Genomic DNA, 27,356 nt, shown 5'->3' on the forward strand with positions numbered 1-27,356 from the left:
GGGTAGGGGTATATGTCTTCAGAAAAGAAGGAAAAGATGATTTGTTATGATAAAATAAATCTTTTAAGTTTGTTTTTCATAATAAATATCAGCTCTACATATTCTAAAGTGAACTAATGTGCACTCCATTTAAAACTATTAACCGGATTGTGCAAGCACTGAGGGTAAAAATCAAACCATATTTAATTCCAAGAAAATTTGTTAAGTAATTCGGTGAAAGAGTCATCTTGCTTGTGGTAATAAATCAGTGTTCATGGGGAAACCTCTCCAAAATAAATCTACACACTCTGTTTGTCTTGAAGAAAGTTGAAAAAGCTTCATTTTACAGCCTGGAAAAGTTGAATTTCAGCTCCTTATGACTCCAAAATGAAACAATTGATCTTCCAGAGATGACATCACTGGCAAACTTTAGCCTAACACATGACTCAAAGTCATAAATGAAATCACGAAACAACGCCCACATTTTCCACAACTAGTTGTAAACAACTTTCATATAAAACAATGCGTACTGAATACTAGCTACATATACCACAAAGCAACTTGGCTTCTTGTCGCATGAACCTAAACCTCTGCGATTTTTTTCATCTTTTCTGCCTCTTTATATGATCTGACTGCCCAGAGTTAAGGTTTTGCACAAAACGTTTTGTTCATTAGTGCATTTTATGCAACTTAAACATAATAATACACAGTAAATTCTGCACAGTATGTTAAAGTTCCATTAATGCATTCTTCTTCACTTGTAAGTTGTTTGGGTAATAAAGAATCAGCCAAGAACATCCATGTAACACAATATACAGCACTTTGGCTAGAGCCTTCCTGTTTTCTAAATATGCTGGACTGAAACCCTTTAAGAGGAATGTAACAGCTCCCAGGGAGGAATAAACATTATGGTGAGTATTTGTGCCTCGTGACTGTGGTGTTCAGTTTTCCATTTAGGATATAATCAACAGGACAAAAATCATAGAAAATCATTGCAAATTATTACTTGCAATATATAATATCCATTAAGACATATTTGTGAACCAGTTCAACTGGTTCATTGCCATGAACCCATTCAAGCAAATGATTCAGACATCACTGCAGCTTGTGCTTGCAACTTTAATCTTCACAAGAGCGAAATTTTGGATAGATCATAGCTAGAAAAATGTGAACCCTGAACATCACAGGCTAGCTGAACAGATCATATCTTTTGGATACTTTGGACTTTTTTTTCCTTATTTTTGTCATTTTCAGGTTGGAGCTGTGGCCTAACAGTTGTCCGGGCATGTTGTTGAGTATTGGCACTCTTGCAGGACACACAGGTTCAATTCTCTCCTTAATTTTATGTCCTCCTGTCTGTACTGTCTCCAGAATCCCCCAAATACACAGGAAAAGAATCACATTCTGCTTATGTTCTAGTTTCAGTTGTTTAGACCAGTGGTAGGTCTTAACCACTAAGGGGTCTAAGCAAACTTCCAAGTACGACTTGATTTAAAATAAGAAAAAAACAACGTTTTTGAAAACAATACAATTATCGTGTCCGTGATGATGCAGAGATGCATTATTTACACATGCCAAATTCTAACATCACCAATCCCAATTCTAACCTCGTCTGGCATGCATAATACAGTATTTTTAGTAGTTTTTGCGGATCCGTGAGAACGGGGATCGCTTTGACAACGTTGTCGTCTGTATGCAAAGTAATTTTTGTTTTCCTTTTTGAGTACACTGTTGTTGTGTAACTGTAGCCTAACTCTTATCCACGAAATCACGAACGACTGGGCAAGTCATGTAAATTCATTGGTTTAAAAGAGTTTAACAGAGATGGGACCAAGTCATACATATGCAAGTCTCAAGTAAGTCTCAAGTCTTAACCTTCAAGTCTCAAGTAAGTCCCAAGTATTTTTTTCTTGGGCAAGTCAAGTCAAGTCAAGTCACAGGCTATGTCAAGTCAAGTCAAGTCAAGTCCTGTAGTAGGTCAAGTCAAGTCCAAGTCAAGTCACCTTATTATTGTAATTTTACCTGCAGAATCTGATCTTAATAAAGTGAAAAGACAAGATATCAGTTACTGTCAATAAATTACAATAATTTGGATTTGCATTGTAAATACTCATGTTCAGTAAAATACATCATGGAATCAAGCAAAATTGTAACTTCATAAAATTATTTATTTTTCACTTCTGCCAACAGTGTTTAAAATGTAACAAAGTTTAATGTTGTACGTAAACTGTGTTTACAATAAGTGTATTGTGATTGTCAAAACATTTTAGTAACTAAACTGAATTGTATTCGGTTTAGTGACAACATGTTACAATGTTTACATGGTACAATTTCTGGTAAGCTACGCTTTTTTATTATTTCAATTCAATTCAATTATTGTGATCTGACTTAATATTGACTCATTTGGATAAATAGACTACACAAGATAGGCACTAATTTTTCTCAAGAAAAAAACAACTCCCCTAATGCTGTAAACATACAGAGAGATATAATAAGTTTTTTATTATAATAACAACTTTATTTAATGATAAGTAAAAATATAATAAATATGTAATATAGTACACATATTAAGCAAAATACTTTTTCTAGCCAACTAACGTGCTATAGCCTATATGGTCATCAAATGGCTTTCCTGAGGTAAATGTTATGTGACATAATTGTTCTCCAGCTGTTTTATTGACCCATTTGTTTGATTGATTGGTCGATATTATGTATGAGGAATATACATTTCGGTAAGTTCAGTTGTAGGCTACTGTATCTTTCAACATTGTTCATTCGTGTTTATTTACTAGCTAGAGATGATCGGTTCACGTGCCGCGCTAGGGATCTGCGTCACATTTACAAGCGCCAAAACTGTATTTATTGTTTGAATTTCGTAATAAAAATGACAGAACCTGAGAGCTGAGATTTTTTTATATCGTAACCTGCTCTTGTGTCACGATTTTTCTGTGCGTGAGAAAATGAATGAGAGCGTGTGAAAAGTCAGTGTCGCCGTCGCGTGTGTCTCACGGTGAATGCGTGAGAGTTGGCCGCGATGTTAATGGTGCATGTCTTGCAAAGCGCTGTTCGTCTTTTGCCATCTTGTGAATAATTCTCGAAGCCGAAAGCGATGACCCTCAGTACCCCTCCGGCTGACATGTTGATGTGATATCTGATCTAAGTGGGCGTGGTGTGCAAGGTACGAGAGGGCGCGACTGATGATAGTGTAGTGATCCAGTCATGACAACGATATTCTCAGCCTGCGCTCCAGCTGGGTAATCAACTTTATTTTTTAAAATAATTTATATATTTTATATTCAAACTGAAAAAATTATGTGATTAACACTCAAGTCATTCAAGTCATCGTGTCTCAAGTCAAGTCAAGTCCCGAGTCTTTAACTTCCAAGTCCGAGTCAAGTCTCAAGTATTTTATTTTTTGTCAAGTCAAGTCACAAGTCATAAAAATAGCGACTCGAGTCGACTCGAGTCCAAGTCATCAAGTCACAAGTCCCCATGTCTGGAGTTTAACATTTAGCTCTTAATACTTCAGTAATCCTGAAGTTACATTTTATTACTCATAGGTACAACAGATTGAAATTGATCTGAAAACAAAACTAGGGCTAGGGGGCTTTCAAATTTTGTTGTGGACAACAGAGCACCTTGGAGTCAAAACGTTTGAGAACCAATGGTTTAGACTGAATAATCAAACATGGGTTAATTCGAGTTGTTACCTGGACCCTGGTAAGCCTGCGGGTGCCCGTGTCCTCCAGAATTCCACGCATTGCTGCTGGTTTTCCCCGTCTCTGTGCCCTCAGGCTGAGCTGGCCAGTTATTAGAAACACCCCCAGAGGCATTATTGTCAAACGCTGCCCATGGGTCATTACCATTACTTGTCTGAAAGAAGGAAAAAGAACAACAATTTTACAATTCCTAAAAAAACTAAACACATTAAATAGGAGCATTTTCACTAATGGCCTAAGACCAAAACTCTTAAATTCTTTTCTACAGCATAGCAGAAGTCTGTCACAAACATAAGGAAAAGCAGCTTAGTGATTCTGTTCATTTAAATCATGTTCAGCTGGTTGAGGTACATTATAAATGCACATGCACACAATCTTTCATAACACAAGCCTTGTTTGCCTTTATGTTAAACATGCATTTTTGACCATTCCCTGCCTACCAGTGAAAATATCTTTTTATCTGTAAAACTTTCCAAAGAAAAAAGAAATGGAAAAAAAGCCCACTCACATCCAATGATAAGTGCTCTTATAACCTTTGGTTGTTACTATTAGCCTGAAAAACACTATTTGGGCAGCTATTTTCAGATGTCGGTCGATACAAGGACTAGAAAGAAAGCCCACGGAATGGGAATATACGTACATAGATGGACATGTTGAATAGAAAATGATGTTTACCTTCCTGATGGATGCTTTGACTAGTCAACACTGAACAATTGACTCTCAATGGACCTCTGGCTGGCCATGACACAAAAGCCCAGAGGCACAGAGAAAGAAACCATAAGCTCTGTGTTTCCGAATCATCATCTGGTCGCCCACACATACACACATCATCCAGACCTCATTCATGTTATCATCCTGTCATAATCAATACCGCATTTGAGGAACTCTAAGCACAACAAGTGATTTCTGACAAATGCATGTCAAATGATAGCTGCAAATATCATTATTTTACCCGAGACGACAACAGAAATGCATCAGACAAAGTCCAACACTATCTGTTTGGTTTCTACTTATTTGCTCATGCAAAAACCCCGTCATGCATCGAGAATGTAGCACCATGCTGCGAAAGACTAGAAAGTGTTAGGTGTGTTTATGTGGATTGGATTCATCTGTGCCTAGAATTAGGAAATTATCTTATCTGTAAGTTGCTTTGGATAAAAGTGTCTGCTAATGTAAATGAAAAATGTAATAAAGAGTATTTGCTTATTTGAGAAACTTAATTCAATAGAGGGCATGTTTTGAGCTCATGAATACGGTTTATAATTTAGTTAGAAGTCAGTACAAGTAGCTCAAAAATCAGTCTAGAGATAATTTAAAAACTTGATAACAGAACAGCTTTTAGTTCAGTTCAACAAACACATGAAAAATTTAACTGTGACAAACAGAAAATAATTCAATATTCCTGTAAGCAAATTCTTCAACATAAATCAGAAGCAGTTATCCAACATATGACTAAATCACTGCATTTGTGTTTTAAAAGCTGGCAAACTGTGATGTGACCATTACGCTGAAACCGTGCTGATCATTTTGATTGATGTGTGATTTGTAGTGAGATCAATGGGGTCTGATTCAATCTGAATGCATTCAGACCCCAAGAACAGGGTGTTTATGTTTTGGTCTTGTTAGTGAGGGCTCCAGGATTGAACCTCTGAGTCCATCATGCCAAATTAATTTTGGGTACCTCATCAGGTGAGGTGGAAGAGAAGCCTGGGGTAACTGGGGCGACTGGGGTTTCCGGCTGAGCTACATCCACCTTAGGGGAAAGACGTGACATCATCATAAAGCGCCTGAAAGGGAAGGGTTACCCTCATATGACACTAAAGTCAAGATCTTCCCCATCAAACCACTGATTTTCTCAATAGCAGAGGCACGACTGAGACCTTCACGCATACACTGAAGGGTATAAAATAGAGACAGTTCGAGATATATATTATTAATCAAACAGTTTTGAAAGCCGAGTGCTGACTACTACACAATCATGCAACTTCACCATCAGCGTCCACTTGATTTATGACACATTTCAGACAAATGCTTGTCCCATCAAAATTTAACCACAACTTCAGCAATTACTATATATATATATATACACACAATATACACACACACACACATATATATACCGGTATGTGTGTGTATGTGTGTGTGTGTGTGTGTGTGTGTGTGTGTGTGTGTGTGTGTGTGTGTGTGTGTGTGTGTGTGTGTGTGTGTGTGTGTGTGTGTGTGTGTGTGTGTACACAATAAAAAATGTCTCTTGAGAGAGCTGACTACTAATTATGCCTACAGATCACAGGGACGTTTGTGGTTAACAATGCCACACTTTTAACTATGACTCATAAATATCTTGCATTTCTGCTGGTTTCACATCTCTTATCAGTGATCATCAGACACATGCAGACTACAGATAGGTTAAAGTCTGTCCCTTGACTAGTCATTCAGCTTCAGGCTTTGAGATAACACCATAAGCACCTATTTATCATCAGGCGGTGGTTTTACACGATCAGTTCCGATTAATCATGATTATATAAACGCTATACACTTAAAGGTACTAAAAGGTATATATTTTACAAGCTTTTGAAACTTAAAGACAACATGAACTCAACATTGATCCTAAATACGGACTTTGTTTGTTTTCATACACTTTAATCAAAATATAATAACTTTCTATGCCTCTGAGGCTGATGGTTAATATTTCACCAACTAAATGCTTACATTAACAAGAAATGTGAAAAGTGCTTCCCTGACCTTAAGTGCACTTAATTGTTTTTAATGAGAACTTTTAGTGTACTTAAATAACTTGAAGATAAAATATTACTGAAATAAAAGGGTGTATTTAAGAGTACACTTTCATGATACACTTGCACTTTGTAATAATATCAAAATAAACATTTTATTTATTTTTTACAAGGGTGCAAAACTCATCGTCACAAGGCTATGATGTGTTGGGAAGCTGCCAGGGCTTTGCTATACAGTTTCTCTAAGTGTTCTAATACATTTCACCATAATCAAATCATGATATTATTTCCTGCTGAATGTTCTAAAATGTGTCACTTTAAATGGAAGCTTAATGAAAGCTGTTTCATGTTGTCTTTAATACTGCTAAAAACTATAAAAACTGAGCCAGTGGAGACAAAATTTGTGCAACTGAAAGCGACGGTTGTCAAACAGCTTCCCACTCCTCAAAATACTGCTGATCAGATCATGGTTCCTCAGAAAAACAAAGCAGCATATGAAAAGACTTCAGCCCACTCACTGAAATCCTCTGTCTCAGCACTGAAAGCAAACCCACAGTACCTCAACTAGTCCAAACACTTCGTCTTGTACTTTAATTAAAAATCATCATCCTTCACATTTGGCCCCTCGCTGATCCTCTGAATAAGCAACACAGGATGTTTTATCCTCAGTCTAAGAGTTTGCTTGCACACACATTTTTACATTCTGAGTAAGACATTTTATGCTTCGGCACTGGAATCTCCCTTCCTGCTCACTTCCTCTCAGGATGTTAAACAGCGGGAGAAATGCACCGAGAAGGAACGTTACACAGAGAATGAACAGAACAGCGCGATCTGGAAACGATAAATAAAACCGAATGCTTTACGTGCAGCATCAGTCAACAGACTCACTCAACCATTCACATGGGAAATTTCCCATCATGCCCGTTGCTTACCGGAGCGGTGCTGGCTGCAATGGCTGGGGTCGGCACGTGACTGTCGAAGAACGAGAGATCGAAGGCGGCTGCATTTCCTCCAGAGGTAAAAGGTTGAGCCGGGTTAACCTAGAAGAACATGAAGAGACAAAGAGTCAAATAAGATGGGTTCATGCTTTGTGTTATTTCAGACTGAATGTAAGTCCAAATTGGTAATAAATACATTTTTGTTTCTAATAATAGTTTGTAGTATAATATAATTTAAGATAAATGATAATAATGATTGTTATTAAATGTTTTACTTTTCTCTGACCCCTGAAATTTCCTCCCCAAAGAACATTTAATCTGGTAAGCAATGTTTAGGATGTAATATCTCATGCATTTCGATTGCTGGTATCATATGAATCGGTAGATCGGCATAGACAAACTTGTTCCCTTCAAGTCCAAATAGTGCAAAATCTTCATAAATGGCTGCTGAAGTTGAAGAAAAAGTGAAACATTTCGAGACACAGGTGTTACTGAGGCCTTAGATGTATCCATAACAAGGCCAAGGATATACTAAATGTCTTATCTTCATATCTTCATATAGGATATCTTGAAAAGTGGCTTGCCCCTTGATGACTTGATATGAAAGTTTGGTCAAGGCCATTTTCCCCCTCTACTTTTCATTTATAAAAGTAGCAACCCATTTTACTTCAATTTTAAGTTCAATTTAACTTCAGAATCCAGCAATGAAAAACAGCTTTTGGTTCCCAAAGAATGTGAATTTGGAGAAGTGTGAACATGTGGTCATTTGTTTGGCTCTGAGAAAAGAGAAATGAAGGAAGCACTCGTGTTTGTACGATAGTGCAGCTGTGAGTTGAGGTCAGGAGGGAAATCTAAATGTATGTCTGTGGCCAACAACAGGCAGAATCACTCCACAGCTTATTTATACAGAGAGTAAACGGTTTACCAGGTCTCCATGTGCATTGCTGCCTCAGGATGGCTTTATAATGTGATTTTTTTTGTGGCTTAATTTTCAAATATTATTTATTATTAATATATATTAATTAAATATTATGTTAATGTTACATTTTCCACACTAGTAAAACTAGCACATTCATTCAGCCTTAAAGGGTTAGTTCACCCTAAAATCAAAATGAAGTCATTATTTACTCACCCTGGTGTTGTTCTAATCATGCTCTATGCCTTCTTTCTTTTATGGACCACAAAAGGAGGAATAAAAAAAAAATGAATAGGGACCAGCATAAAGCTTTTTTAAAAGATGCAATAATATTACAGAATGATCCCATGTATGATCATGATTACAGTATATCCCAAGTTGTCTGGGGGTATACAATACGAAATAAAAAATATTATGGAGAAAAAATCCTGACCTTGGCCATTGGTCTGTGCACGGCTACAAGACATGCGCGTTCGTGTGACTCTGTCAGCATCGCAGTTCACTCTTTCTTTCCCAGAAAAATCACAAAAGTTGTGAGAAATCAAGATTAACCAAAACACGACATGAAATACAATGCCTAGTGAAGAAGTTACATGGATACATATTGGGATTTCTGAGTTAAATATCTTCAGACCAGAACTCTGATGACAGTCAGAATGACAGTTGACAGATGCGAACACGATAACTTCTTGTTACGAAGAACACAGCAGATATATTCACCTCAGACAAGAAGGTACACGAATCATATTTCATGTTGCGTTTTTGTTAATCATGATTTCTCACAACTTTTTCTGGGCAAGACGGAGTGAAATTGCGGTGCTAACAGAGTCGCATGTCGCATAGCCTAGAGCCGAATACCAACGGCCAAGGTCTGGATTTTAGTTCAATAATAGATTCAATTTCATATCGTACATCCCCAGAACACTTGGGATATACAACATGTCGCATGGGATCAATCTGTGATACTATTGTGTCTTTTTTAAAAAAACCTTGATCCTGGTCGCTATTCACTGCCATTATATGGACAAGTGCGGGCGGGACTTTTTTTATTCTCCTTTCGTGGTCCATAAAGGAAAGAGGGGCAAACGGGATTAAAACAACACCAGATTGAGTAGTTTATGACTTAATTTTCATTTTAGAGTGAACTACCCCTTTAAGCCTGGAATTGAACACTATACTAACACACTTTAACTCTGGCTGGCCACAGGAAAAGAAAACACTTCCTGTTGATCAAACAGGTCACATTCCAGCAGCGATAGTTTCTCTGTCCTTTTGGTCATAAAACACTGCAATATGTGTATTTGTCCATGAGAGAGACAATCATAATAAAATTATATTATATACTTTATCAAATATAGTGAAAGCCTAATACATTGCCCAGGCAATTAATCTGCTAATATTTTGCTAATATTTTGAATATTAGTTGATAAAGAGAAACCTGAACTTTGAAATTATAATAATTTTCAATAATTTTTTTGTTGATTTTTAGTATTTATTGTGTAAAATAAATGTTATCTTATCTTATTATAGCCCCTACCGTCAGAAAGACTTTTAAAATGTTTTAAAAAGAAGTCTCCTGTGCTCACCAAGTTTGCATTTATCATAAATACAGAAAAAAACTGAAATATAAATTACAATAAACTTTTTTTTAAAAATAAACTTTTCTAAACATATGTTAAATTGTCATTTATTCCTGTGATAGCAAAGATAAATTTTAGCATCATTACTCTAGTCTTTAGTGTCACATGATCCTTCAGAAATCATTTTAATATGCTGATTTGCCGCTCAAGACACATTTCTTATTACTAACGGTGTTGAAAACAGTTGTGCTGCTTAATATTTTTTATGAAAACAGTGATTTTTTTTCCCCAAGGATTCTTTGATGAATAGAAACTTCAAAAGAACAGCATTTATTTGAATTAGAAATCTTTTGTTATTTATTTAATGCCTCCTTGCTGAATAAAACTTAATTTCTTTCCAAAACAGGCCAAACTTTTCGAGAGTAGTGTATTTACACATGATGAAGCCTTTTGGATGAACACTGCTTACCTCTAAATAGTCCTCTGGTACTAATCCGACTTCTCCTCTAGAGTTCCTTGCCTCGATCCATCCTCCTCCAATGTTCTGGGAACAGAAGGGAACGGATCAGCTTTACAGAGAAGGTTCTGATCCACCCATTCACATGCAACATCTCAGAGCAGACATGGAGAGCCAGGTGTTATGAAACATTATGCAAGAGAAATAAACTCACCTGATTGGTTATTGTGATTGTCTCACCCTCTCGGACCGACAGCTCATTATTCCCAGGCTCTGCCGAGAAATCATATAAAACCTGTGCCTGTGTGGAGGTAGAACAGTAAAAGTAAAGCACATGGTTATACAGACACCAAATGTGTTAGGACATGTTAGCAATCATTAATGGAAAAGAACCAGCTAGACTTGTTCGGTTGGATTTCTTTGGACCAAATTAAAAGCAAAGGACCTCAGCATTAACCTGATTAATGTTTAACTCACACTGTTTCTGGAACCAATGAATGATCATTGCAAATTAAGAGTGAATTAAATGAAAACGGTCAAGAAATCCATGGTCCATTTAGTACAAATTCATATATACACTCACCTAAAGGATTATTAGGAACACCATACTAATACTGTGTTTGACCCCCTTTCGCCTTCAGAACTGCCTTAATTCTACGTGGCATTGATTCAACAAGGTGCTGAAAGCATTCTTTAGAAATGTTGGCCCATATTGATAGGATAGCATCTTGCAGTTGATGGAGATTTGTGGGATGCACATCCAGGGCACGAAGCTCCCGTTCCACCACATCCCAAAGATGCTCTATTGGGTTGAGATCTGGTGACTGTGGGGGCCATTTTAGTACAGTGAACTCATTGTCATGTTCAAGAAACCAATTTGAAATGATTCGAGCTTTGTGACATGGTGCATTATCCTGCTGGAAGTAGCCATCAGAGGATGGGTACATGGTGATCATAAAGGGATGGACATGGTCAGAAACAATGCTCAGGTAGACCGTGGCATTTAAACGATGCCCAATTGGCACTAAGGGGCCTAAAGTGTGCCAAGAAAACATCCCCCACACCATTACACCACCACCACCAGCCTGCACAGTGGTAAACAAGGCATGATGGATCCATGTTCTCATTCTGTTTACGCCAAATTCTGACTCTACCATCTGAATGTCTCAACAGAAATCGAGACTCATCAGACCAGGCAACATTTTTCCAGTCTTCAACTGTCCAATTTTGGTGAGCTCGTGCAAATTGTAGCCTCTTTTTCCTATTTGTAGTGGAGATGAGTGGTACCCGGTGGGGTCTTCTGCTGTTGTAGCCCATCCGCCTCAAGGTTGTGCGTGTTGTGGCTTCACAAATGCTTTGCTGCGTACCTCGGTTGTAACGAGTGGTTATTTCAGTCAAAGTTGCTCTTCTATCAGCTTGAATCAGTCGGCCCATTCTCCTCTGACCTCTAGCATCAACAAGGCATTTTCGCCCACAGGACTGCCGCATACTGGATGTTTTTCCCTTTTCACACCATTCTTTGTAAACCCTAGAAATGGTTGTGCGTGAAAATCCCAGTAACTGAGCAGATTGTGAAATACTCAGACCGGCCCGTCTGGCACCAACAACCATGCCACGCTCAAAATTGCTTAAATCACCTTTCTTTCCCATTCTGACATTCAGTTTGGAGTTCAGGAGATTGTCTTGACCAGGACCACACCCCTAAATGCATTGAAGCAACTGCCATGTGATTGGTTGATTAGATAATTGCATTAATGAGAAATTGAACAGGTGTTCCTAATAATCCTTTAGGTGAGTGTATATATATATATATATATATATATATATATATAGATATATATATAAAAATATACATTTTAATTATAAATTATAAATCATTCAAAGAAACTGAGGCTTATTTTAGGACAATTTCTGATTCTGATTTGCAAGACAATCAATCATAGTTTCCCCACAATCTAAATGTATACAATGCCAAAAACACTCTCTCATCACTATAATGGAAAAAAAAATGTAATAAAATAAAAATATATTAATTAAATTTGAAGTGATTATTATACATCACTGTAGTATTTGTTATACTCAATTTAATTTATGCTGAGTTTAAATCATTTTGTTGGGGGTAAACGTTCTTAAATGTCATGAAAATAAAGTCACTTTATTCTGCAATGAATTTCCCTGAGGGTGTTTGCACAGCAGCTCGATTCTGTTAACACTAAGTGAAAATAGCATATTTTCCTAGCGATAGATGCTATTTACACAGTTTAAATAGCAATAGATTCTATTTACACCAAGTAAAAATAGCAGCATTTTCTATAGCGATATGCAATATAAGTGAAAATGGTGATAGATTCTATTTACACTATACAAAAATAGCAATATTTTCTTTGTAATAAGTGTAAAAATAGTTTTTCTGCTATTTATAGCCTTCTTATGAATAGTAGCAGATAATATTTACACATCGGTGTTGTACATTAAACGGTATGCAATAATAACAGAGTGTAAATTATTACATTTATTAAAATTATTAAATGGAAGCCACCTTATTAGGGCAATAAAATAAGTCTCTATTGTCCCCAGAGTGTGTATGTGAAGTTTTAGCTCAAAATACCCCACAGATATTTTTATATAGCATGTTAAAATTGTCACTTTTTGAGGGTGAGCAAAAACGCACCGTTTTCGTGTCTGTCCCTTTAAATGCAAATGAGCTGCTGCTCCCAGCACAGGGGGCGGAGCTTCAACAGCTTGTGTCCTTTTACCTCACACAGACATGCACTGAAAATGTCAATGTTTATGTTCAAACCAGAGTTAGACAAGGAGAGACTCAAGAAGTGACATGTAGAAGCAACAGGACATTTCTGAATGGTTAGCCTAGTTGATGAATGTATGTAGTTTATGTGTAGTTATCTTCTAGTCATTGATTAGCATATTCTGTCATGATAATCTATAAAATCACGTTCCCGGGGGAGGGGTTTATGTATATTTTAGGGTTAGTGATGTCACTAACCCAGGAGGAATGTCGTGTAGTCCCAGCCGTTTGTTGTAGTCCTTAAAGGGGCATTCCACCCATTTGAACATTGTTTTTTATTTAAAGTGGGTCATATGTGTAGTCGAAATGTAAAATAAATTTTGAATTTGGTGCCTTCGTGACCGAGAAAAGACAAAAAATAACTTCAGGACGCATTTGTATGAAAGAAAACAACTCCCACAATGCACCACATTGCACAGCTCCGCAAGCCACTCCCACTAATCCAGAAAGCGCATATCTGCCTATAATAGAAATCACTCTTCCGTCTACAAGGCTAGCTACCACCAGAGCTTGAAATTCATTTCACATTCACACAAAATGTCTAGTTAGTTGGCGAACTCATTACTCCTCGTTTGTATTTCTTTCGAAAAGGTGAATTATTGCATGGTACCTGGATGTTCAGTCAGAACATATGCGGTGCGAAACTAGGATAGTTCTCAACACAAACGTCCGTGTCCTCGTCTGATTCAGAGATTTCGTCCAGGAGAAATCGTTATCGTTGAAATTCTTTGCCGCAGACGGACTCTATCTCTGTGTTCGTAGTTGCATCTTACAGTCTATGAGTTGCATAGTGAGATCACCGGTGCCACCAGTCCGCCCTAACTCGAGCCAGTCCGGGCTCCTCGTCCGCGGCAGGCAGGTCTTCTGCCTCGGCGGCTCTTCGCTATAATGCGGCTTGTAAAGGTAGCCACAAACACCTGATTCAAGCATCAGACTTCCGAAATCCTCTTCTTCTATATCATATTGAGCACTCTCCTCCGCTATTGTCATAACTTTACATCTGTCTCCACAGCGCCTGTTAGCTTAGCTTCAAACAAGATGGAGGATATTGCTTTCAGTTTCAGAGAGTAAAGTCCCACCCACTGATCTGTAATAGGTCTGTAGCGTGAGCGGGTCCCGCCCCCTGGGAAAGATGAGGAACTAGTGCTTGTAGTCTCAACAGAAATCCCCCCCTCTTACACTTCCTCCTACAATGACGCAAAATGACGATTTTTGCGTCATTGTAGGAGGAAGTGTAAAAGGTAAATAACGGATTTCTCCCGTCTCAGGGGAAAATGAGAGAGTGTTGCACGACCATTCAATAGTATGACTGGGTTTCTAACAATGCAAAGCTTAATGCAAATGGGTGAAGTGTCCCTTTAAAAAACGATTTCTGTAAAAGAAAATATCTCCCTTTGCTTTGAACTTTGAGCGTTGTAACTTTGCAGATGTTGTTTATGCTCAAACAGCAACATTACACACTAACTAAAGTTAAAAAAGTGAAATCATCATAATCAACCACCCCTTTAACCGCGGAAAGACATCAGTACACACCGTTTTTCAAGTTTAAATCCTCCAACGTTAATCTACTAACTCTCCTGACTGCTTTGTCGGACAAAAATGGCGGATTTGGCGGATTATGATTGGTCAGATCGCCTGTCAATCAAACTCCCTGCGAAGGGTCAATTGTGTCTGACCCAACCAGACGTCAGTGGGTGGAGTTAGTGTAAATAGCCTCTGCCAACAAGTCAGGCTATTTGCACTTAGTGCATGCAAAATGATATATCCCATTTTTTCTTTCGTTTTCTTTTGGTGTGAACCTGATTCATCCATAAAAGATGTTGGAATTTAAAACAGAATTATATAGGCCTAGAGCATGTTTTTGTGATTAAACTAAGCATACAAATGATCACAAAACAGAATCATTCCACCATACATAGAGGGGGAAAAAACACTTTCCACAAAGCTCCCGTTATTCTAACACACACATCCTGAAGCTAACGAAACAGCAAACAGTGAGGTCTGTATGAACAGTTAGACAGGGTCTCTCTCTGTAGGGATTCACAAGCCACGACTCAGACACAGAGAGTCTGTGTGTGGGAAACTTCACTTCTGATTCAAATGAAATGCATCACTTAAAAAAAAAAAAGCTGGCCAGTGATGGATGGACCACTAACTGTCTGATGTCAAATGTCCATGACCATTTTCACAACAAGTAAAACTAAGCGATGATGAATAGAAATTATGACGTGCAAGACAAAAGGAGGAAGTAACATGAGGAATAGAGATCAAATTACAGAGAAATTCATAAAGGTGGGATTGATAAATCAGCCTTGCAGCAGAAGTGTGCTCATGACAGCATGTGTCTGAATCCCTCCATCATTAGAAACATCCTCATATAGACAGTCAAGAGAGCAGGGCTAAATTAAGGACTAAACTAGGGTTATTATATTACAACTAAAAGAAAAGGCGAAACTAAAAGATAAAAGACAAAGCTATGAAAAACTGGAACAACTTATGTGTAAATGCATCTCATGTAGAATGCAGTCATTTGATTTAGGTGACATTTAGGTGAATAATAAAGACAGTCCTACATTTAAGTGACCTTTGACATTTTGATTTCAGTATTGTTGGCAAAACATGTTTTTTTTTTTTTTTTACTTCATTGTTTTTCCAGGAAATGGTCTGAATTTTTAAACAGAATTTCCCTTTTTTTATGCCTGTAGTTTTACAGATATTTGGTGTAATTTAAAGTTTTACCATTAAAATTGGAGGTAATTAATCAACATAAAAAGATAATATGATAATAAATATTATGATTTTAAAGACAATTTATAGTATTTTTGCATAATAAAATTATGTATTTGTTTATGACTATTTGTTTTAGATCTTTTTCCTGGTTGTGAATAAGGACATTAACGTAATTAATCTAAAAACAAAAACAATACAATATAATATAATATGATATAATATATATATATGCCTATGTGTGAATATATTGTACTGTATGTGTGTGTGTTTGTATATATATATACACATTCATTTCATGAAAAATTTACACTAAGAAAGCTGTAAGCTCTCACTTATATAGGTTACTAGTTAGTGTGTTGGTTATGATTAACTAATTTTGGTGAATGATTTACATTTTAACTACATATCCCAGCATGCATCCCAAATGACGTCATGACCCCACTAAAAATGTCACAAGACTCTTAATGATCCATATTTTCCAACGTTCACCAGAAAGCCCATAAACGCCGTTAAAATAACAAAAAGAGAACATTTCAGACCCATTTCGGAGTGTTAAACAGGTCGGTTATGATGTTTGAGACAGTTCTAAACACTTAAGAGTACATTTATCGGCGTGTGTTTGAAAATACGTTGGCAGTTCAAACCCAGTGTGATCTCAGTGCAAAGAAATTAGACAGATCAGCCACAAACTTTAACCAAAAACACGCCAAACAAGTCCTTACCTTCGACTCCATTATATAAACATTAACCAGTCATCACAGAAACCTGTAGTTTAATGGCGATAAACTCTCTTCTTCTTCATCCAGACATTTCTCTTCTGCCAGAAACGATCCTTCTCAAACTAGTTTATTTACATCGCCAATAACACTTAATCCTCTTGTTCGATCCTAATAGACTCAAATCAAGCGGGTCAGTAATGTGTGTAAATCCAAACTCGCCGTTTGTCCAGCAGTCATGAGCTGTTCAACTTCACTGCAGCTGAGTGTGTGTTACACACACATAAAAGACACAACCGGAAACTGATCAAACCCCTTGAAGAAAAAAAGCCACACAGATGTTGTATGCGTGTGTAGGGGCAAACAAAAAAAGTGTTATTAAAAATAATAGTACAAATAATATTTACATGTTATCTATAGTACATAAAATACAACATATATATCATGCTATGGTTATCATACAGTATATAAAATATACTATATTCACTTTACATATCGTATATAGGTTAATTCATATAATGTCTAGTCTAGGAATGTTAAACTAACATTAAACATGTGCTAATGTTAAATAAACAACATAAATACATAAACAAAACAAAGTCTGTTTTGTTCAAGTAGGTAGTTTTATTTTTTTTATTAAATGCTTGTAGAAGAAGAAACAAAACCCCACAAACATTAACAACAATTATTGTCATTGTCATGACATAATACAACAATACTCCAGAGTCCTTCAGTCCAGGTGAAGTTCCTTCAGTCTTTCAATCCAGATTAAGTGCCAAATCCACTTAAACACAGCCACTATTCTTATAGCTTTTAAGTTTTTAGAGAACTCAAAAGATTCAAAACACATTTTAATTTCAAGTTTAAATCTTAAAAAAAGAGGATTGCATTTAGAAAATGTAAGTAGTTTGGTCCACAGATGTTTTAAGTAATGATTACGTCAGCTTTTGTCAAGTTCAAACTAAGAGTGGCGGCCGGGCCGAGTGTTACAGCGGCCTCTAGTGGAAATGAGTTATATTTCAAAAACACACGACAGCGAGAGTGTTTACAAAGCCAGCACAAAGTCGTTTTCTTAAAATGGGCATTGCTTATATTTCGGTATTTATTTGTAATTAATGATTTAGTTTATATCTAACTTTTTTTAATATATATTTATTTACTTTCCTTTATTTCAATGCATGCTGATTGAATGCGAATGTATTGCGTTTGTGTTACAATGATAATGTTAGTTATTTGAAGAAGTTTAATAAAGGGTTTTATAGATAGATTCTCCACATAGCCACATTTACCACCCGATTTCGCAAGTGGAGAACATTCAGGCTACATTATTCATAAATAAACTTTAGATATGTGCATAGAGCCGTCTAGTGGAAAACAGAGGTATTTCTTCTGCACTTCTTGGCCAATGATGCACACAAAAGCAGAAGAGTCATCAGCAAAAGTAGACTTAATATAGCAGAAAAGGAGCTGCATACTTTTTTAAGGCAGTAATATTTTATATTAATGTGTAATGCATTCTGTAACCCTGTCCAAACTGTAAGTGACTGATTTCATGATACATTATGGCCATGCACTCTTACTGTTTTCAAATAATATATAATATTATATATAAGATTACAACAAAAAAAAGGTAATTGGTCCATAAGCAATTGCAAATTAAAAAAAACTTTACAATAATTTATGTTTTAATTAAATTAATTAAATTTTAATCAAATGTTTCATCTACAAAATATTTATTTACTTATGTATATATTTATTCATATTAATCCATCTCTTTGATGCTTTTTATTGTTTCGTTAGTTTAACCAAACGATCCCTCTTATCCATTTTGTGTAGCTTAACGATTTTAAAGCTTAATTTATCTTAATTTTTTCATTTGTCCGAGGGAAAATTGTGCCAAGCAGGAAGTTAATGCTTATTCCATTCAGTTATGTGAACTTATTTACTGTCCCGCAATATAGAGATGTGAAAAAAAGACAATACACACACCCTGAATTATTCCCTAAAACATTCTTTCTATTCTTTTCATTTTTATGAGAGCCTATTTTTTTTTTACAGTTCTGACCGCTGCTCCTTTGCTTTGACAAGAGGATACTGAAAGGGCAAAACCGAAAAACAAATATTTACTTTAGCTTATGTAACATTATTAATGAATCTCTGCCATAGACAGGAATTACTAATTGCTACAATTCTATGCTGGCTGTCTCCAAAATAAATAGTAATTTTTGTATGTAATGTTCACTTCTAAAGAACATGAAAGGTGCTTTTGGTAGTGGATGGCAACCTCTCTTGTACTACTTGTAGCCTTTATGCTTCCCCGATAATAGAGTAAAATCAGGTGATGTGGAACCTGATTCACCAGACCAGAGTGAGAGGAGGAGGACTGTGACTCAGGTGAGGCGGGGGGGTTACAGACCGCTCACAAAGAGTGCTGTTGAAGTGCACTACTGAGCAGTTTCATGTACACTGTCTTCTCAAACATCTTACACAAAGACTTGAAAAGGTAACATGGGCCCATTATCTCTTGTCCTGCTCTTGCTTTCAGCCCAGTGGTCCTGCGCTCAGGAAGACCCTCTTCTGCCTTTCTCTGAACACCTGGACCCCGAGCACAATGTGCGGCTGAAGTGGGGCTTTGATGAGATCCAGGGCACCATCTTGTTCGAGCTCACCGTCAACACCAGCGGCTGGGTCGGGTTTGGCTTCAGCCCTAAAGGAGGAATGACTGCAGCCGATATCGTCATTGGAGGAGTTGGACCGAAAGGCAGTTACTTCACGGTAAAGTAAAAAAAAAAAACCTGACACTCATAACTGTCAAAGTCACTTAGTAGATACTTTTATATTCTTTGATTCTGATTCATATATGTATTTCAAATTTAGTTAGAGTATCTCTTATATAAATTATTTTAGTCTTTCACATTATCAAGATTCAAGACTGATGATAACTGTCAATAACTCACTTTAAGTGGAGTTACAAGCTCTTCTTTATATTCTTGATTTTGATTCATACTGAGTGATATGTAATTAATATGTAGTTCATTAAACAGACAAAATCTACTTTTGTATTAGATGAATAAGTTGAATTATATTAGTTTCCAAACCAGATGTTCTAAGTAGATGTAAATGTTGGTAAATTAACCTGATATTTTTGAAAGTCAATCTATTAAACTAGTTTGAACTGGATTGGAAACTGTACATCTATAAACTTAAAGACAAACACCTGTTGCTATGCGTACATACATATATGTTTTCCTGTTGTTCAGGACCGTCATGCTGGGGGGAATTCAATACCTGTGGTTGACCAGCAACAGAACTACAAACTCCTGTCTCTAACCGAGTCTGATGGGAAAACTGTCATGAAGTTTCAGAGATCCATTGAGTCTTGTGATGAAAATGATTTATCCATCACTGTGAGCATAAACATTGAACGTGTTTCTTCCCTCTATACCACTACAAAGGAAAAGTAGTTTAACAACACCATGTAACCCTTCTCTTTCTTCTATGTAATATGTATTCTGCAGTTTTATTCAGAAAACAATGATGGTGAAACTATGGCATTGTTGACTAAACAAAAGCAGCAATGTAAGGGAATCCGCATGTCCTCAGGGATCAGGGTGTTTCTGAGAACGCCTTCAACTGGCTTTCAATTGTCCTTCTAAAAACCCTCCTTAACTCAGAAACCTTGCATTTCTATATCAAACAAATAGCTGTTATTAGTGGCCATATGCACACTGCAAACTTTTGTAAGTGACAACCACATTTGGCTGCATTGTGTAGGTGGCCAAAGAGCTTCTTATTTTCCATTTAGAAATCACATTAAAAGTTTATTTTATTTTATTTTATTATTGCATGATCAGAATCTTCCCATGAAGTTGATCTATGCGTACGGACAGAGTGATGATGTCGCGTACCATAATAACCGAAGGGGAACTAAGGAGGTGAACCTGTTGAAGTACATGCCTCGTGTCACTCCTCCAAACAGCAAGTATTTCGACATGACTATGGTCAATGTAAGAGATTTACTTTTTCTTTCTGCCTGAAATTTCATGAGTAACATGTAACACTTATTGTAATTTCATAATAAAAAATTATGCCAATAATTTTGATTAAAAAGAAGAAAGTACTGGTTGTTTAAGTCATTTCAACTTAAAGGTATAGCGGAGTATTTTCCCGAATTTTAGAAAAGAACCGCCCTCTCCACTTTTTGAAAAAATGCACACGCGCAACACTCTACCTGCTCCCGAGAGGGAACGCCTATTAAACGTGTGCACGAGAGAGCATGCACGAGCTAATCATAGCTTACATTAACTTTTACTAGCAGTGATTTTAAATGGATTTCTCCAAATAGCATGCCAAACTTTACCTGTCAAGTAGAAACTTCGCGACTGAGGCATCAGTGGGAAGCCCAACCTGTGTTTTGAGCGCACGCCATCGTGTGAATCATGTGCACGAGCACGTACGATGGCCATACGTAAACATCTCACCAGAATGATTGACACTTAGGAGGACCAATAGTCTTGATGATCCACCCGGAAAAAGAAAATCCTCCGCTATACCTTTAAATTTTACGTTAAACCGACTTAATCTTAATCCTTAAATGCATACATTTTTTGCCAATCATATTTGGGTATAGCGACCCGGATCTATAGATCTAACACAAAGCTGTATTTTCAGCAGCATTACTCTAGTCTTCAGTGTCACGTGATCCTTCAAATCATTAAATATGCTGATATGTATTAAATATGCTGAATAAAAGTAGGCTATTAATTTCTTCTTCTTTTTTTTTTATATAAATCATACTGACCCACAAACTTTTGAATGGTAGCCTATAGGCTACTGTAAATGCATGTTGATCTCAAAACTCGGCACCAATCATGCAAGAAAAAAAAAGTGAGTGTGAACTTTCACTTTACTTAATAGGCTGCTTACATTTAAAATCATTTCAGTTCTCTGTACCAGCCAATCAAACCTACTATCACTGCAAGATCATGAGAGCCCCGACTTTTGATCGCAAACAACACATTTATCGTGTAAGTGAGTCTATGAATTAACACACATGATCTATCCACCGATCTGTCGATCATCTTCATCTCTGACTTACTTTCCTCATGTCCAGATTGAGCCGTTCATCACAAACTTCGACCTCGTGCATCATCTGCTGCTGTACCGCTGCCCGCCGACTGTGACGGAGCCATTTGAAGTGCATTGTTACACGGGCAGCGGGGAAGAGTGTATGGAGACCGTTGCTGTGTGGGGAGTTGGCGGAGGGGTTAGTCTCTCCTGTGAATGTGGTTTTAAAACATTTCCATGTGAGAAACAACCAAATTTAAGCAATTACTCACAGAACTTATTCAGCTGGTGCACTGAAAAGATCTGCTTTTCAATTTTTATAAATAATATTACTTTATTATTGAAATAGCCAACTATTCATGTATTAATATGCAAAACTTGAGGTAAAATTACTCACTGAAGCTCTATCATGTAACCTTTGAATTAAATGATGTTTTTCAAGGCTTTTGAACTCCCTGAGATGGCAGGACTTCCAATTGGAGGAAATGTTGGAGATTTTTTCTACAGGCTTGAAGTGCATTACAACAACCCAAATAGAAGTGCAGGTCAGTCAGCCGTGGTTTACAATGTAAAATATCACACTGTGATGAATATTTAAAGTCAGCATGAAACAGAAGTTGCGATAGTCTTTTCTTCCCTATTGTGATTTTGTGACATATCCGAGTGAAATGGCTTCTCGAATGTAAGTGGTGTGTAGAGTGTAACAGTCATGTTCCTGAAGGAAAAAATCCATTTAATTTCTCCATAGGGAAATAGATTTTTTTTAACGATAACTTATAAATCTTTAAACAGGCTTTCTGTAAGCTACACAAATACTTCCGGAACCAGCGCCGCTGAAAAAGTTAGTGGGGACTGTTGCACTCTATTGCAGGGTTCTCAAGTTTTATCAAAAGCTTGGAGTGAGATCACATGCGGTTAGGGGAGGAGCCCTAATGGAGTCCCGCCCCCGCTCGTCCCCGCCCCCCAATTTTACCCATTGTTCATAATTAACCAGCACAAATTGAAATTATAACAATTGGTAAATCTGATAAATGACAGAGCAATTCATCACATCAAATATACTCTTTAATGTTATATTTCAAAATTACAAATATACAAAAATTACAAAAATATAACAAATTGCTCCAAACAGTTTGGAAAAACAAATGTATTAAAACATATTATATAAACACAAACTTTTATGTTAGATGCGATTAATCGATTTGACAGCACTAGTTTAAACATACTTTTTTTTTTTTTAAATGTTTGTTGTAGTATATATTTTATTATAGTGTTTTTTTTTTCTAATATACATTTTTGAGTCATGAATAATATTATCATTTTCTTGAACTTATAAAAACTCTGGTACAATGCTAATTATTATCTCAAATGGTAAAATATATTTTTGCTTTTTCCCTGACATCTTTGAAAAATACAAATGCAATGGCAATGATTAATGTATGTTTTGACAGGATATAAAATATTACCCACTCTGCTTTAATACATGTAGCCTTAATGTAACTAGAAAGACTATTAATACAGTATAATATATAATTTAAAAGAAAATTAAGAAATACATCTTCATTCCTTCCCATACCCACTAAGATTTCCCTTAGTTTCAGATAACATAAGCTAGCCAAACTGAGCCAAAGCTTCTGGCCTGGTTGCAAAGTAGTTGTAGAGTTTTTGATTAATAATAATGTATACGATGATGGGCTATATATTAAATGTTCTAGCCTAAAAATGTTAGACGAGCTTTCTTCCAACTTACCTTCTCCGACGTGTGTTCGCACGATGTTCTTGGTTACCTAGTAATGAACGTACGGTGGCCGAGAATGTTCCGTCAACTTCCGTGTGTTCGCGCATCTAACGCAATCTGGCCGAGATACGTGCTGGCGGCAGGAAACTTCACTTTGTGTGCCCGCGCCTCGTATACAACGTTATATATAAAGCTTGCAGGACAACTTGGTTGGCATTGCCTTTTCAGCGTGAGAAATACACGGTGTGGCGTGTGAGCGTGTAAACTGGTTGAATTGCGTGTGTCTCACGGCCAATGCGTGAGACTTGAGAACCCTGCTATTGCTGTGATCTCATGTGAGTGACAGGTTGTCCCGTCCTCTTTTGATTTCATGATGACAAAGTAAAACAATATTCCCCTCTACACAGGTCGAGTTGATAACTCAGGTCTGCGATTCTATTACACATCTGAACTCCGTCAGCATGATGCAGCTATTCTGATGACAGGACTTGCCGTGGCCCCTGGGTACGCCATCCCACCCAAAGCCAAATCCTTCCTCACGTACGGCCTGTGTGACACTGCCTATATTCCAAAGGTATGTATGAATTAGCTACTCACATTCTCACAGTCAAAGGCAGACTCATCAGATGACTGGATGATCTGTTGTGTTCTGTGATCTACAGGTTCTGGAGTCGCCACATGATCTTCAGGTGTTTTCTGTGATGATGCACACACACTTGGCTGGACGGAAGGTGCGAGTCGGACACTTCAGGTAAACGTTTTTTGACTAATGACTGAATTGAAGTTCACCTGAAAATAATGTGTGCCTTTCTTTCTTCTGTGTTGCATAGCCTAAAGTTACTGTAACAAATTTGTATTTTTGTAAATTCTTATCCTCTTCAGAGGGGGAAAACAGATTGATCTTCTAGCCGTGGATGAAAACTACGATTTTGAATATCAGGAAGTGACAAACTTGGGCAAAACTAAGACAGTGAAGTTGGTAAGTGCGAAAAGGTTTAAACTAATATATATATTTAAATGTTTTGTCAGGAAGTGAAATAAAGCTACTTTTTTTGTCTTGCAGGGTGACAAATTGCTGGTGGAGTGCACATATAACACTGAAACCCGTGCCACACTCACATGGGTTAGTGCATTTACATAGAGGCTCATATTGTCTTTTATTCAGCAGCATGTAGTTTCAGTGTTGGGGAAAATTAACTAATTGTGTAACTAATTATTAATTAAAAGTAACAAATTACTTTTCATGGAAAGTAATGTGTTACGTTATTTTGCATTACTCTTTCTCAACTGGGCTGGGCTGGGCTTCCTTGTTTGTATTTTAATAACAAAAAAAGTTCTATTTTTGGCAAATGTAATGGCCCTTTCACACTAAAAGTGAAATGAATAAACCTCAGGCTGAAGGAAATGCCATTCTGGATTGTAGAAGAATAGGATACTTACTTCAGCAATAAAACCCCCCCAAAAAAAGAAAAAAAAAGTGATGTTTATCTAAAGTCCTTTTTGCTTAGTATGGTTGAATTGGATCATCAAAGGTCAGCAGCAAAGACATTGGTCCATAAAGTGAGATTAAATACATAACGTATATTTGTGTTATTTAACATATTTAATTATTGCAGGTTTGTGTATTATTCTGAGAATGCATTTCACTGTTTTTATTTATTTTGAGGAATTCTGAATCTGTTTTTGTGCAAGTGAGATGAGTAAATGCTCACATTTAGAAATACACTAAGCATCATGTTCACACAGCGCACACAACGCCTCTGCAATTACTCACGATTTCTCTCAAGAGGTGTCAGTTAATACATGGGGAAATAAAGTAACCTGCATTACTTATTGTAAAAAAGTAACTTGGATATTTTGTTGTAAATTTAAAAGTAATGCGTTACTTTACTATTTACTTGACAAAAGTAATCTGATTACTGGGGGGAATATGGATGTGTAACTCTCTTTTTCTGCCCTCAGGGGGGGCTCTCGACTTCAGAAGAGATGTGTTTGGCTTTCCTCTTCTACTATCCAGCTATGAATCTGAGCAGTTGTGTGAGCTTCCCTAATTTACAGACATTAGGATCTGCAATGGGAGCAACAGATACAGCGTAATCTAATTTAAAACATTGTTTTAATAAATTTAGCTCTCAATATTTGCCCTAATGATAATGTGGCTTTTATTTGATAACTTTGCAGTATCTGGGTCAATATGATGAACACGAACACTTGGAATGACACGTCTATCAATCAATACCAGCAAACACTGAAGAGAATTGATCAGCTAGTCATAGTCGTTGATTCATTTGTAAGTGTCCACACCTCTACAACATGAATGAAGCCTTTAAACATGTTTCTGTTCTGACCTCAGCTGTTACCTGACACCCTTTTCCATGTGTATTTCCAGACCAACGGGTCATTCAACCCAGGGATGATTCCTGATCTCAAAGCCATCCCGCCTGCACCCTGCATGAGCGGTTGTGCCATCAAAAGTCTTGCTTTGATATCGCTGCTCCTCTGTTTGGCAGTGCATTGGGCTTCTTTATGAAACGTTCATGCAAAATACTAAACCTGATGTAACCTGATGTTCTTTCAGTGTCTGTGATGAATAAATAAATCAATTTAACAAGCAACGACTCCTGGCTCACAACAGGGACATACTTGACAGCAACCTAAAAACCAGAATAACAGAAAATTGAGATAAATAATATGATATATAACTTTTTTATATTGATTTTTTTAGCAAATTATATCAGGATGGAAATGGACTTTACTTCCATTGGTTTACTTTCAGATCATATTCCAACCATCATTTCCAACCTTGAATTGTAATTAAAAACAACAAAAATGGCAATAATAATTGTGAATTTTTTTATTTTTTTATACAAAATACCTGTTTACTTAGCCAATAGATTGAGTGTTTATGCAGTGGTAATGCATATAAAATGAGACGTATCCAGCTGCAGACCCGCAGCACCACCAGTTTCAGAACCCCAGCCACAGAACCGGAAGTGAGGGCGGAGTTATAATTGACAACGACGACACAAGCATGGCGGAAAGCACGGTGAGGAGTTGTCTAATGTTTTATTGTATTAAACTTCTCTTCTACGGATGGTTCGATTAATTTTTGCGTGTTGTAAATGGCAGGCTTTGCGGTGACGTTTTAACCCTTGTATGGTGTTTTCATTTTTTATCAAAAGAAACATTATACGATTAATTATTTTTTCATTGGCCTTGGCTTATTTTCTGTGAAGAATATATATCAGAACACATTTTCAATGACCACGCCCTTCACATTTACATTACACACAGGATGTTTTGTGTTTGTGTTCATGTATATGAAACTGGTGGTGCTGCGGGTCTGCAGCTGGATACTATTGATTGAAAACGTACTCGGTTACCTAACGTAACCTCTGTTCTCTCTAGAGAGGGAACGAGTATTGCGTAAGTTTAGCTTACGCTACGGGTAAAGTCATCTTTTCTCGAGATATGAAGCCAAAAATTATCCTTAATTTTTATATCTTGTCAACGCAGTGCAGCAGCAAGCAGACCTAGAGCAGGCATTCTAGTGTGCTCATTGGCTGTCCTGCGGCAACTGCAGCAGCCTATCGCTGAGCCCTTGGCGTGACGTCACGCCCAATGAGCGCGATCAGCGCGCTCACGCGTCACGGCCCGTCAGAAGGGGCGTGGCTGAGTGTATAAATATGGGCTGAAAGGCTGCTTTCACTGGTTTTTGTCGCTAGAAGCGAATGAGCTCGTGGCGCGAGCACGGCGGGTTACGCAATACTCGTTCCCTCTCTAGAGAGAACAGAGGTTACGTTAGGTAACCGAGTACGTTCTCTTACGAGAGGTTCTCTCGTATTGCGTAAGTTTAGCTTACGCTACGGGAACTCCCTTGTCAACGCCGTGCGCGCCCAGCATTCACTGAATGAGTCCCAGGGAAAGCCCGGGGAACACAAGAGTGTGAGCCAGGCGGCCAATGGTATGGCTAGCGCA

At 37.2% G+C, this 27,356-nt stretch overlaps 2 protein-coding genes across 3 annotated transcripts in view; one reads left to right on the forward strand and one right to left on the reverse strand.

Moving 5' to 3' along the window:
- Positions 1-16,889, reverse strand: part of snx9b (sorting nexin 9b) — a 28,742-nt gene extending 11,853 nt beyond the window's left edge. Inside the window, exons 1-6 of one of the 2 annotated variants that reach the window (XM_084432439.1) lie at positions 16,580-16,889; positions 10,536-10,622; positions 10,334-10,408; positions 7,363-7,470; positions 5,380-5,451; positions 3,690-3,852 (exon numbers count right to left, since the gene is read on the reverse strand). In XM_084432439.1, the coding sequence (XP_084288565.1) occupies positions 3,690-3,852; positions 5,380-5,451; positions 7,363-7,470; positions 10,334-10,408; positions 10,536-10,622; positions 16,580-16,591 (517 nt within the window). In that variant the 5' untranslated portion in view covers positions 16,592-16,889. The remainder of the gene's footprint in view (positions 1-3,689; positions 3,853-5,379; positions 5,452-7,362; positions 7,471-10,333; positions 10,409-10,535; positions 10,623-16,579) is intronic. The other variant, XM_084432440.1, reaches the window with a different exon arrangement.
- A 2,158-nt stretch (positions 16,890-19,047) lies between these two features.
- moxd1l (monooxygenase, DBH-like 1, like) lies at positions 19,048-25,991 on the forward strand. The gene is made up of 13 exons (XM_084432441.1): positions 19,048-19,348; positions 19,834-19,980; positions 20,428-20,580; positions 21,517-21,600; positions 21,687-21,839; positions 22,083-22,185; positions 23,786-23,952; positions 24,041-24,129; positions 24,261-24,357; positions 24,442-24,501; positions 25,341-25,471; positions 25,560-25,668; positions 25,768-25,991. Exons 1-13 carry the CDS (start codon positions 19,082-19,084, stop codon positions 25,906-25,908), a joined length of 1,701 nt encoding a protein of 566 aa, XP_084288567.1. The 5' UTR covers positions 19,048-19,081; the 3' UTR covers positions 25,909-25,991.
- Positions 25,992-27,356: the final 1,365 nt, after the last annotated feature.

The sequence above is a fragment of the Rutilus rutilus genome (assembly GCF_951802725.1).
Source record: "Rutilus rutilus genome assembly, chromosome: 15".
In the NCBI taxonomy this organism is placed as follows: domain Eukaryota; kingdom Metazoa; phylum Chordata; class Actinopteri; order Cypriniformes; family Leuciscidae; genus Rutilus; species Rutilus rutilus.

Excerpts from the sequence above, each read along its gene's own strand:
- moxd1l (XM_084432441.1), top strand. The coding sequence starts at position 19,082 with ATGGGCCCATTATCTCTTGTCCTGCTCTTGCTTTCAGCCCAGTGGTCC. Across the intron at positions 25,472-25,559 it reads ATGGGAGCAACAGATACAGC|TATCTGGGTCAATATGATGA; the intron begins GTAATCTAATTT and ends ATAACTTTGCAG. Across the intron at positions 25,669-25,767 it reads TCATAGTCGTTGATTCATTT|ACCAACGGGTCATTCAACCC; the intron begins GTAAGTGTCCAC and ends GTGTATTTCCAG.